Below are 12499 nucleotides of genomic sequence, written 5' to 3' on the forward strand. Positions count from 1 at the left end.
GGAGTTATGGGGATTAGGCAGCTTTTGTACTTCTCTCCCGCAGTGATCTCCTTCCTTCCTGGGGCCCCTCTGGCTGTTTTCACATTCTAAAGAACTTAACTGATTTTGGAGCTGCTAAAATGTTCCCAGAGCCTCACCCTCAATAATTCGGGGTGCCTCCTTCCTTTCATCTATTCCCTGAAGATCACAACAGCAGCAACACCTAGCTGCATCCGTGGTGCACCTCGAGGCCTTCGCAGGGAGTTGCGTTGTCCCGCAGCAGCAGAGGGCGGTGAGATGGAGCAGCCTGGCCGGGGTCGGTGCAGGACCCCCAGCTGAGGGCTCTGCTCTGCAGAACAGCCTTGGAGCTCAATTGCTCCAGATTTGCGTTTTGATTCTCCACACTGCACACTCTGCAAATTGGGATGACAGTGCCACGTCCCTCTCAGAGCTGGGGACGGGGCCTGGCAGCTCTGCACTGCAGCCCAGGCAGTGGCTCCGACCTGCTGCTGGCACGCTGCGCTGTGGCACACAGGGGGGTCGGCGTTTCCCAGCAGTGCCGGTGGCACAGCGCCGTGTGGGAGCTGCGCTCCTCGGCCACCCCTGCGCTGAGCCGTGCAGCTGTGCTGGCTTTGCTCACACTGCGGCTCCCAGCGAACACTTCGTGCCATGAGCGATTCTCACATCGGCCCGAGCCCCGGCGTCGGGCAGACCCTGCGCTGAGCTCTGCCTGCACACTCAGTGCCCCACTGCATCCCAGACCCAAAGGTGACAACTACCACAAAGAGACAAAACTCTGCCACAGTCCCACGGGCAGAAAGACCCGAATTCGGGGCCTTCGTTCGATACCATCGGAATACAGAAGTTCAGCCCACAGTTAACCCCGCTGCTGCTCCGGCTGACCCTCCCGGAATCCCCTCGCAGCCGCAGCCCGCAGCGCTGCCCTCCCCAGCTCGTGGTGGAAGAATTCTGCCTCCCAGGCTCTCCTGAGACACCCACGATAAATTCCCCGGAGATAAAAATACATCGCAACATTCGGGAGACGCCGTCGGCGCCCGTTCCAGCCAGAGGCGCGCCGCAGATGCTATCTGTGCCGCAGGTGTGCGGCGTGGGATGGGGCTGAGCTGCAGCAGGGACAGCCGGGTGCTGAGAGCTGCGGTGAAAGGCCGGGGTCAGCTTGCCTCAGACAATAGCACTTAATTGAGCTTTTAATGTAATGAATGAGAGCTAATTAGGAATCATTGTGTTTTCCCTATGGGCCAGCTTCTCCCAAGTGCAATTCGCAGCACTTCACAGCTCTGTAGAAAGTGCTGAAGGACGCGGCGCAGGGAGAGCTGCGTGGAAGGGACGGGCTGTGCCCTGCTGGCAGCTCTGCTCCGTAGGGCTTAACAGCACCAGGATGGGTAACAAATACATCAAGGCGTGGAGTGAAATGCACTGCCTTTCTTTTTATCTCGGCTGCTGATTCTTTATCAACTGCTAGGACATGTCCTGACAGCCCCCATACATTATCTGGAAAAAAACATTCTTAGGTTTGTTACCATGAAAGGAATCTTCATGGTATATGTGCAGTGGAAACTCCCTCCTGGGCAGACCCGGGCGTTCAGCCGGCAGGCAGGAGCTGGGAGAGGGGCGCTGGCAGTGAAAGATGGGAGGTGGGCGATGGGCAATGAGTGATGCTCGAGGCCACCCAGCTGTTCCCTGCTCCCAGCGTGCTGACAGCAGGATGGAGCAGGTTACAGGCAGCAGTGGGACCAGCAGGGCGAGGGATTGATGGGAGGGGAGCTCACAGGGGTGACTTTTAGGAAGGAAGTCTGTAGCACGAGAGTGGTGAGGCGCAGAGAAGTTCTGTGCTGGAGGTGCTCACAACCAGGCTGGATGCGTCCTGGGCAGCCTGCTGTGCTCCATTGGTGCCCCTGAAGGAGCTGCGGTGCCGCCCCAGCCCCGCTCAGCTCGCACTTAGGGCAGCAGCCGCGCACAGAGCATCCCAAGGCCGGGGATTCCCTGGTGCAGAGCCCAGAGCTCTTCCTGGGAATTCCTTCGTGCTGCAGTCAGGGGCACGGCCAGGGCTTGGCAAGGGAGAGGCAGGACGACAAAACAGAGCTTGTGTTATCCCAGACAAGAGGATGCTCTTTGTGTCTGAGAAGAGCCAAACTCTCAGGCTATCACAAAGTGTTTCAGCTCTATCTCCACAGCAATCCCCAACCTTCGGAGTTCCCCACATCATTTTTTCAGCATCTGTCTTCCAGGTAGCGAGAGGCTCTTGCATTTCCTCACACTCGTCTCGGCAGTGTGCAAACGCGATCACGCCCCGTCTGTTCATCCCTCACCCCGGCACGCAGCACGGAGTTGCGCGCATTCTTTCTTATGCTGACCGCGGGCAGAGAGCGGCCGCTCTCACTCTTTGCTCACGTCGCCACGGGAGCCCCAGTCCTCGGTGGGCGCTGGCTGTGATCCCGGCCCCGTGGAGGGGGCTGCGGCTGTGCGCTCCGCTGCCCCCGGGCGCTGACGATCCCCCCTATCAGCGGGCTCTGGGTTGCCTCCAGCTCGCCGGCTCAGCGCACGCCTCGCAGCCCTTAATGGTTTTCTGTGCGCCGTTCAAAGCGCGGGGCCGCGGGCGGCTGTCTGGCACAGGGCTGGGATCTGCCCGGGCCCGGCGCCGCGCTTGGCACTGTGCTCCTCTCGCCTGGAGCGCGGCCGATCCTCCCGATAAGCAACAGTAATTATCAGCCTCTTCTTCGCATTAGCTCTTTCCCCTGTTGTTTTATTTTTTTTTTTCATTATCATTTATTTGATTTTTTTTAAATCCAAATAATTGCGCTCAGCCACTGCAGGGAAGTGAACCGTCGGGGGATCCCCTCAGCCCGGCACCCCCAGCCGCGTGCCGCCGGCCCGGCGCTGCCCCGAGAGCTCCCGGCGGCGGTGGCGGCGGCGTCCCCGGGCGGGGGGGGACACGGAGCGGGGAGAGATGCGCTGCGGCTCCGGGACGCGCTGGGACGGGGTCGGGCCCTCCCGCAGGGACCCGCTGGGACCCGAAAGACCCGCAGGGCCTCCTGAGCCCAACGGGGACCCGCCGATGAGCGCTCCCGAACCCCGCGGGGACGCGCCGGGCGCTGCCGGAGGCACAAACGCTGCCCACGGGCGCCCTCCGCTGGCGGCGGAGCGGGACGGGAACGGGGCGGGGAGCGGCGGGGCGGGGCGGCGGCGGGGAGCGGCGGCGGGGGTCGGGGGTGCAGCAGCGTGCGCTGGGGTACGCGGGGTGCTCTGGAGCTCACCGAGCTGCGGTGCGGGCAGGGCTGTGCGGGGGTACTGCAGTGCGGGCAGCCGTTCCCTGCCCGCGGCCCTCAAGCGCTCGGGTTGAGGGCGCGCTGCGTGCAGGTCCGGCAGCCGGCACCCCGCAGACGTCGGGCGCGGAGCCCCGCACGCAGCTCGGTGCTGCTCCAGGTCGGGCTCGGCGTCCCGGAGCGGGGGCTGCGCCGGTGCCCGGCTGACAGAGCTGAGCCCTTCTCGGGCGGAGAGGGGAGGGGACGGCACGGATACGTGTGAACGGTGCACACGTATGTGCAAGAATGTGTGCGCACGTCTGCGGGCAGCTCTGAGTCGGTTCTGTAGCTGCGCCTCTGTTCTGCCACAGCCCCCGACCCGTCCCAGCCCTTCCCTCTGGGATGCCCCCCGTGCTGACCCCGGCTGTGCTCCCTGCCAGGCCCGAGGCCGCCCGGCCCGCCGCCGTACGGCCGCGCAGCCCCCCGTGGTGGGCCAAACACCGGCCGCAGTGCAGCGCTGAGCGGCATTTCGGCACCTGCTGGCTCACGGCCGCGTGACACCGTCAGGGGTTGTGTCTGCAGAGCGGGCTGGCAGAGGGATGCTTGGGGGTGCTGGAAGGATGCGAGGCCACATCACAGCGCGTCCCCTGCGCGGCCCGCGCCATCCGCAGAGCGGGGAGCGGCGTTCCCTGCGCCCGGTGACACAGAGGGACAGAGCCGGGCTCGGTGCCCGAGGTGCGGGCAGCACGGGGAACTCGGCCCCACGGGGTGAGCGGCTGTGGGACACGGGGCTCTACAGCGCAGCGGGGTGCAGCCCCGATACTCTGCGCGTTCCCATTCACGTCGCGTGTCCCCACCCGCCCCGCGGCCGTGAGTCACCGCGGCGCGTTCCTGGGGCAGGAGGGGACGGGTCGGTGCGTCACCCGCTCGCTCCCACGCCCGCGGCTGGGGCTCGGCTCCACGCTGCAACTCGCCCGGCGGTAATTACAGAGGACTTCAGAGGGTTTGCATTCTTCCCGGCCCACGCCTGGGAAACGGCTTTCACCATCAGCCAGAGCCTGAGAAAAAAGCTCTCTGCCCGCACTGCTGTGCCCGGGGAGCTCCGTGGGCAGACGGGCCCCATTGGTCCCGGTTCGGGCTCACCTGCACTGCGGGCAGAACCAGCCCAGTGCTGCTGCCCGGAGGTCCCACAGCTCGGGGGGGGCTCGTCCCTGCCCTGTCCCTGTGTAGTGCCAAGCCCATCCACCGGCACAGCTGGGCTCTGAGCAGCCAAACCCACAGGCTCACTACGTGCGGGTCTCAGTGACACAGAGCTGAGGGCTTCACAGTGGTGTCCCCAGGAGATCAGAGCATCACAAGTGGCCAGGTTGGGCCAAGGAGTTCCTTCAGCCCTTGCCCTGTTTGGCACGGGTTGGCTCCACAGTGGCTGCCCTGTGCCAAGGCCTGTGGATGGGAAAGGGAGAGGTGGGATGTGCTGAGGGGTCAGAAATCAGCAGGGTGTCAGCATTCCCCCCCTGTACACAGGGCAGGACTCACTGAGCACCATCAGACATGTGCCGGCCCCCCTGGTGCTAAACCAGCAGACAAGGCTCTGTATCTCTCCTGTCCTTTGAGCCTCACCATATCCCTGTAACCCTGGGGAGCCATGGGCAGCCCTGGCCCAGCTTCATTGCACGGCTCCACTGACCTCCAGCCACCACCGTGCTTCCCACCCTGTGCTGGCGACACGGTGCTGGGGTCACCACGCAACTGCCATCCTGACCAGCATGTGCCGCAGCACTGAGCAACAGCAAAAGCTGCTGCAGGAATGTGAGCTTCACTGCAGTGAGGCCCTGCACCCAGCAGTTCCAGGCTCATCTGTGAGCCCTGGGATGTGGTTGACAGCAGCCAGGCCAGCACGGCACATGGCACAGCCCGGCAGTGAGCCCACCGGCTGCAACCCATGGCTGGGCACTGTGCACCCGTAGCCATGGCACAGAGCACAGCCGTCGTGCCCACACCGTGGCCGCGCTGCAGCCATGCACGGTACGCCGTTCCAACACTCAGACCACAGCTCCATGCCTGCATCCCTCCCCACCTCCTCTGACATGACAGGGACCCCAGATGGCATCCAGAACATCCGTGGGGGCTCTGCAGGGTGCAAGGGGGGACCACCTTGGCCTCCAGCGTCTCCCGGGAGCTGCTGGGAACGTGGCACCAGCGCAGCGCCCGGCCCGGCTGTTTTGCAATCAGAGGTGCAGGCGGTTCCCGGCACGCCCGGCTGGCGGTGGGGCGGCGGCGCTGACACAGCGATGGGAACACGCCGGGGGGGCCCCCGCCTCTCTGCTCCCCGCCCGGCGCTGGGCATGCCATGGCAGGGCACGGCCACGTCCCCAAAGTGGCCGCCGGGGGAGTGCAGCTGGAGCCCCTCCAACCCGAGCCTGGGGGTCTGCTGGGCAGCCCCTGCCCTGGGCTGCGAGGCGATGGGCTCGGCGTGGGACCCCGGCTCGAGGAAGCTCCCAGCGTGTGTTTGACGCTGCTCCTGGATAGGCCGCAGCCAGGGTCTGAAAAGCAAAGGTTGAGATCCGCATGGAGCTCGTCCTGAAGCAGGGTGATGCAGAGCACAGAGCTGGGCAGGGTTCGCACGCTGTGGTGCTGCTGGCTGTGGGGAGCAGCCGACCCCAGCCCCATGGGTTTCAGCCAAACCTGCTGCCAGCCCAGGGGGGTCCTGGCGAGCGTGGGGCTGAGACCGTGGTGGAAAGGCAGCAGCTTTGTCGTGGCGTGGCTGTCCGTGCAGCCTGGAGCACATTGGCTGTTGGGAGAGCTGTGCCCATGGCAGATGTGCAGCTCAGGGCGACAGCGATCCGCATCTGGGGTTTGGGGCCTGATGCAGGCACCAGCTCGAGCGCCTGCAGAAGGGCAGCGGGAGATCTGGGGCCTGCAGGGATGGCAGCGTTCTGCAGGCAGACAGGCACTCCGCTCACTGACTTCTCCCAGCCAAAAGCAGAGACGGTGGCCGGGCTTTGGCCAACCTCCACACGGCCCACGAAAGTTCCCCGTTCCCTTCCAGGCCGGCACTCACTGCTGGCTGAGGTCAGGGCTCCGTGGGACGGGCAGAGCACAAGGCTGCCGCCGTGCCCCGAGCCCGGAGCGCACAAGGGACGGAGCCGCGGGACACGGCAGCACGGTGATCCCGCTGCCCCCACGGACCGGGCACGGGGAGCGCGCGGCGCTGGGTGCCGCTCCTCTCGGCCGGGCGGGGCGGCGGCCGCGTTGTGTAAGCGGCCGATCCCCGCGGCGCCGGGCTGTGCCGGGACGGGGCTGCGCGGAAGGCGCTGGCCGGCGGCCCGTGTTTGGCCCTCGGGGAGTTGCTGCGTGGAGGCAGCGCCCAGCAGGGAGGGGCCGCGTTCCTGCACACAGCTCGTGGGTTTTGCCTCGTAAGGGAAACGCGAAGTGGGGCAAAGCGGGTGCTGACCAAAGGCTTCGGCTGCCTTGCCCCGGCCCTCAGCTCGGTCAGCAGAGCCGGGCTGTGGCACTCTGCCTGGCTCTGCCACCTCCGCTGCTGCCATTGCTGCTGCACACACCCCCAGCAGCCCCGGTCCCCCCCCCCCCGCTCAGCACTCCGGCACCTCGCTCCCATTTTACTGCATGATCTTTGAGGTCCCTTCCGATCCAAGCCATTCTGTGACGGCGCGGGGCACAGCGCTGTGCTGGCTGCAGGGCAGCTCCTGCCTGACAGGGGCTCTGCCTCGGGCCCCACTGTGCTCAGCAGAACGGGGCTGAACACGGGGGCACCCACACCAAGGGCCTCACTGTCCTGCCAGAGCATTGGAAGTACCCCGTGAGCGGGCGCTCAGGACAGGGCCCAGACCCAGCTGTTGAATGGCACCAATCTCCCAGGGCTGAGAGCTGCCCAGGGCTGGGCCCAGCTCAGATCTCCCCATGACCTCTCCCTGGCACGCAGTGGGAAGCAGTGTGCTCCCGTTGTCTCTGTGCTCCCCAGGAGATGTGCTACGACCCCGCTGCCCCCCGTGTCCCATTGTGCTCCTCTGCCTCAGCCCCAGCCCTGCTGCACCCCACTGGGATCTAGCTGTGAGCAACCCTGGCAGCTCAGCCCCTTCTCACAGCACCTCTTTATCGTCCTTCAGCCATAGTGTGACCCCGATGTGTGAGCAGCAGGACAGCGGGCACATCTGGCAGCAGCGCCTTTGCTGACATGTGGGAATGGGGCCGAGAGCTGCTGAGCACAGCAGTCCCTGGTGTGCTGCAATGGCTTTGAGTCAGCCCTGTGCCTCTGTCAGGAGACAGCATGAGAACGCGCCCGGCCCCCTGCCCTGCTCCCTGAACTGCCTAAATGCTGTATCTCAGCCCCCCACAGCAGAAGACCCTTTGGCCTCGATCCCCATCACTGAGTGAGGAGGGGGCATCCCCAGAGGCGGTTCGTGCAGAGGGATCACCGTGTCCCAGAGCAGCAGCTCTGCTCCATAGAGGAGCTGCACAAGGCAGGCAGGGACAACATGGGGTGCGTTGGGGGGATCTCCCCATCTCTCCATCCCAATTGCCGCTCCCTGCTGTGAGTTTGGGCTGCTCTGCTGCTCCTGGCCGCTGCTGAGTGCCTAGATGAGGGCTCCCAGCACAGCGCTGCTCAGCACCATCCTGTGGTGTGGGCAATGTGTGTGGAGCTATGAACCGGGAGGGGTCTGAACCATCCTGCTGCAGGACAGCCCCAAGGAGCAACGCAGGGCGTGGCTGGGGTAGAAAGAGATTTGGTCTCCTTTTCCGCAGCAAATCCACAGAATGTTGCAGCCCCAAATGCAGGCAAGAGGACAAATGCACCATGCACAGTACGAGCACAGTTCCTTGGTCTGGAACTGCCACCCCCACCCACAGGAGCTCCCCGCCCTCCACCCCACACGTCCCTGCCCGAGGAGGAGCCGCACTGCCCCCATTGCTGCAGGGACTGCCAGGCAGCAAAGAGCTGAGCTTGTTCCTACTTGCAGCCCAGCAGTTCCCAGACAGCTCCGTGCTCAGAGCTCTCCTGGCACCTCGCGGAGAGTGGAGGTTTCACAGCCGGAGATGACAAAGGCTGAGCAGCACGGGAGGAAGGCTGCAGCCTGGGCAGGGCAGGGCCTCAGCTCCATGCAGCGGGCTGAGCGCACCCTGCGGGACACCGTAGGAGCAGCACAGCAAAGCGCTGCAGAGGGTCACTGGGGGAGGCAGGAGCTGAAGGTGCCCACAGCTGCTTTCAGCAGCACATGGCAGGATGGCACCGGGACGCATTGTGTGGGGACAGAGCGTCAGGAGCTCCCCTTCACACGGCCCAGTTACGGTGCCTCCATCCCAGCAGCACCCAGCAGACAGATGTGTTTCACTGCACGCCCTGACCTCGGTCGGGCAGAGATCAGCACAATCGCTCCGTGTTTTTCCAGGGTTTGCCACCTTTGGGATGGACATTCCCAGGAATGCCCACGTGCAGAAGGGATGGTGACCTTCGGGATTCCCTGCACGACCTTTGCCCCATAGCGCTGTGCTCACCGCCGCTGTGCTGCGGCGCGATCCAGGAGCACATTTATCGCTGGTGCTGCTTTGCTGACTGATGGGATCAAATAGCGTACACCAGAAATGCAGCTCATCCTGAATCCAGCTCCGTGCAATCACACGGAGGCTGCAGGAAGGATGTTGGAGGAGAAAAGCTGGTTTCTAGGAATGTCGCAGCCACTGCAAAACCGCCGTGCAGGCGGACGGAGCAGCATTGCCACCTCGCGGGCAGCGCGGGGCCCGCAGCTCCCTGCTCTGATGGAGCCCTGGAGGTAAAAACATCCGTTGGCAGCGCTCTGCCCGTCGAGTTGCGCTGACATCGTGATTCCTCCTCTGCTGTCCGGACGGGGCAGTACGTGGCTGCGGGAGATGATTCCTGATCCGGGAGAGGGGAAGTTGAGCAAAAACGGAGGGGAGAGAAGTGCTATCTGCTGGGTCACGGCGGCTGTGGAGCAAATTCACATTTTAATGACAATTTTAGCCAGTGCTCCAGCACATAACGACATGGAAAAGTGACAGATGCTTTAGAAGCACCAGAGAGACGCTGAAGTACAGCCAAGCAAATGATCCCTTCTACTCGGCGCAAGGCAGTGAATGGAGCATCTCAATCAAAACCCCAGGAACGAAGCGTCCCCACCGCGCGACGGCTGCCAGGGCCGCAGAGGGCAGCACGGCGCGGTGCCGACCGTCCCTCGGAAACCCACGGCACCACGGCGGGGCGCGGACGGCCGCAGAGGAGCGCTGGCTGAGCGGCACAGCGCCGTGCGGCTCCGGCCCCATCGGGCCCAGAGGCGTTCAACCCCGCACGGCCCGCACGGCTTCTGCCCCATCCTCACCGGGGATCTCCCGCCCTCCGCACCCACACGTCGAGCGCCTCAGCACACCGCGGGCTGGGTGCGATGCTTCGTGACGGGCCGCGGCTCGCGGCGGTCAGCAGCCGATCGCACCGCTCGCACAGCGCAGAGCCGGGGCCGCACGGCGGGAGCCCTGGAAGCTGCGCTGAGCGCGTCTGCTTTGAGGGACGTCCGGCCCATCGCCGCCCGCGGGGCGGCCGGGCTCACCGGGGCTGCTCCGCCGTCGCTGCGGGCCGCCGCCCCCGGGCCGGGACCTCACAGAGCCGCCCAACCGCCACGGCGCGGGGCGAACGGCCCGGGGGGCTCCGCGGCACCGAACCCCGACGTTGACGGGGCGGGGAGGAGGGCCGGGCGGACCGCGGTCATCGCGGGGCCCGAAGCCGCCACTGCGGGGAGCGGATGGCACGAGGGAGCCCGCAGGCCCCGCAGCGGGAGGGCCCCGCACACGCCAGGACAGCGCCGAGCCGAGCAGAGCCGTGCGGGCCGCCGGGAGCAGCGCGGCCGCGGCACGGCGCGATCGCCCGGCCAGGCGCTGCCCGAGGCCCGCGAGGCGCCGCCGCACCGCGCCTGCGCCGCACCGCGTGCCGCTGCCCCCCCCAACCCCGCGCGGCTTCCAGTTGCGCGTGCGTACGGCTCCCATCGCGCCAGCCGGGGCGTGGCCGCGTTCGGCCGTACGTCGTGACGCCCCCGCGGAGCGGCCAATCGCCGCGCTCGTTTCCCGTGCGTGCTGACGTCACGCGGAGGTGGTATATAAGCGGGCGGCGCCGGTCCCGCCCCCGTGACAGCGTCCGCAGCCGCCGCCGCGAGAGCATCCTCCGTCTCAGCCGCTCGCGCCGCCGCCGCCACCCGCCGCGTCGCCGCCTCCGCCGCCGCCCGCCGCCGCCGCCTCGCCGAGGGAAGGGAAGCGTATCGTATGTCCGCTATCCAGAACCTCCAACCCTTCGGTGAGGCCTTTGTGCGGCGCTGGGCCGGGCCGGGCCCGGCGGCCCCTCCCTGCGGCGGCTCCGCCCCGTGGCGCAGCTGCGCTCCGGGGCCGCGTTGCGTCAGCCGCGGGGGGCGGGGGCGGGGAGAGGGCGGGGCCGGAGTCTGACGGGCGGGCGGGAGGGCCAATGGGAGCGCGGCGGGGCGGGGCCGGCGCTGACGCGCTCTCTCCGCAGACCCCTTTGCTGATGCAAGTAAGGGTGATGACCTGCTTCCTGCCGGCACTGAGGACTACATCCATATAAGGATCCAGCAGCGGAACGGCAGGAAGACCCTCACCACTGTCCAGGGCATCGCGGATGATTACGATAAAAAGAAACTGGTGAAGGCGTTCAAGAAGGTGGACTGTGAGGCTGTGTGGGGCCGGGGGGCGGTGGGACACGGGGGGCTGTGGGGCCGGGGTAGCAGTCACAGGTTTTGTCATCCTCAAGGAGCCTTCTTCTTTCCCCAGAAATTTGCCTGCAATGGTACTGTGATCGAGCACCCTGAGTATGGAGAAGTGATTCAGCTGCAGGGCGACCAGCGCAAGAACATCTGCCAGTTCCTCGTCGAGGTAGGGCTTAATTGCTGATCTGAGAGTGAGTGCTGCAATAGGGGGCAGAACTTGACTGCGTGCAAAAGAGCAGCAGAGGGAGGAGACTGCTCCTGCGCTTACTGAAACGTTTGCTGGAGTAACACGTTATTCTGTGAGATTTTGCAGTTGCAGTCTTTGTTTTCATTCCGTGCTTTGGGGCGAGGCAGGAATTTGTCAGTTCTGCAGTGCGGATGGCGTATGGATGTTCACAGAGGTTTGTGTGGTGTGAGGTGCTATAAAGTGCATTTTTTTCTTGCAGATTGGACTGGCCAAAGACGACCAGCTGAAAGTCCATGGGTTTTAAGTGCCCGTGGGCCACTGAAGCTTTATGCAAGAAGATTTCCTTACAATGAGATTCCCATCTGTCCCTTGTCATAAGTTTAAAACCAGTCGGTTTGTGTAATGTAACATTCTTGGGTCCACTGTTCAGTCTGGACTGGTGTAATTCAGTGATGTAATAAACTGACAAGAGCCCATGCTATCTCGTCTTGCTGTCCCTCATTTAACAGAGGTAATTTGGGCCTTTAGCTTCAGGCTGGATAATGCCACAAGTGCCCGGCTGCTCCCCGCTGAGCCCAGAGACTGCCCCCATCTCTGCCCCCCTGGTAGCCCTCTCGTTTCCATGGGCAGTGACCATGGTGGCCCTGCAGCAAGGTGCCGAGCTGTGGCACGGCCAGGGCAGACAGGATCCTCTCTGTAGGCTGTGTCATTCCAGTGGTAGAGGGATCTGGGGAAGCTGAGCAAGAGGAGTGACCCTAAGGCTGGATGTCTGCAATCCTGGCCTGGCAGGTGCTGATGCCACACAAGCCCAAAGAGCGTGGGCTGCTGTACCTGAAGGAACCATCGCCCTGGGTTAAACTTCTGACAAGGGATCAATTTTGGACTAATGTAACAAGTATCGTTGTAAATAGAGCTGCAGAGCTTACGTGTTACTAGCAACTGCTGCCTAATGCCCTGTGAAGTAACAGATTTTTGGTTTCGTTTTTAATGTTTTATGTAATGTATTTAAAGTCTTATTTAAATAAAAATGGTTTTGAAAAGTATTGGCTTGGCGGATTATTCAACTGCATTTGAAAGCCAAAATGCTTCGTTTCGGAGGCAGTGGCACAGCACTGTGAGAGCTGAAGCCCATGTGCTGCATGGAGCTGCTGTGCTGTGCAGCTGTGAGCCCTGTGCAGCACAGTGTCGAGTGACCCAGCATCGGAAGGGGAACACAGAGCAACTTCAGTGCTGCTCTTCCTCATCCCAGGCTGAAGTTGAAGTAAACAGCCCGTGAGCGGAGGTTGAGTCACTCCCTCGCCGGACTGGACTGCATTAAGCCTTGCACCAGA

At 64.1% G+C, this 12499-nt stretch overlaps 1 protein-coding gene across 1 annotated transcript; it reads left to right on the forward strand.

The window, feature by feature from the left end:
- The first annotated feature begins 10381 nt into the window (after window positions 1-10381).
- Window positions 10382-11649, forward strand: EIF1 (eukaryotic translation initiation factor 1). The gene is made up of 4 exons (XM_085211204.1): window positions 10382-10557; window positions 10771-10934; window positions 11046-11147; window positions 11428-11649. Exons 1-4 carry the CDS (start codon window positions 10527-10529, stop codon window positions 11470-11472), a joined length of 342 nt encoding a protein of 113 aa, XP_085067330.1. The 5' UTR covers window positions 10382-10526; the 3' UTR covers window positions 11473-11649.
- The last annotated feature ends 850 nt before the right edge of the window (window positions 11650-12499 follow it).

This window comes from Meleagris gallopavo, chromosome 29 (genome assembly GCF_905368555.1).
Source record: "Meleagris gallopavo chromosome 29, MGAL_WU_HG_1.1, whole genome shotgun sequence".
NCBI lineage: Eukaryota > Metazoa > Chordata > Aves > Galliformes > Phasianidae > Meleagris > Meleagris gallopavo.

Coding starts and splice junctions, on each gene's coding strand:
- EIF1 (XM_085211204.1), top strand. CDS start 10,527: ATGTCCGCTATCCAGAACCTCCAACCCTTCG. Junction 10,935..11,045: donor TGGTGAAGGCGTTCAAGAAG/GTGGACTGTGAG, acceptor TTCTTTCCCCAG/AAATTTGCCTGCAATGGTAC. Junction 11,148..11,427: donor TCTGCCAGTTCCTCGTCGAG/GTAGGGCTTAAT, acceptor TTTTTCTTGCAG/ATTGGACTGGCCAAAGACGA.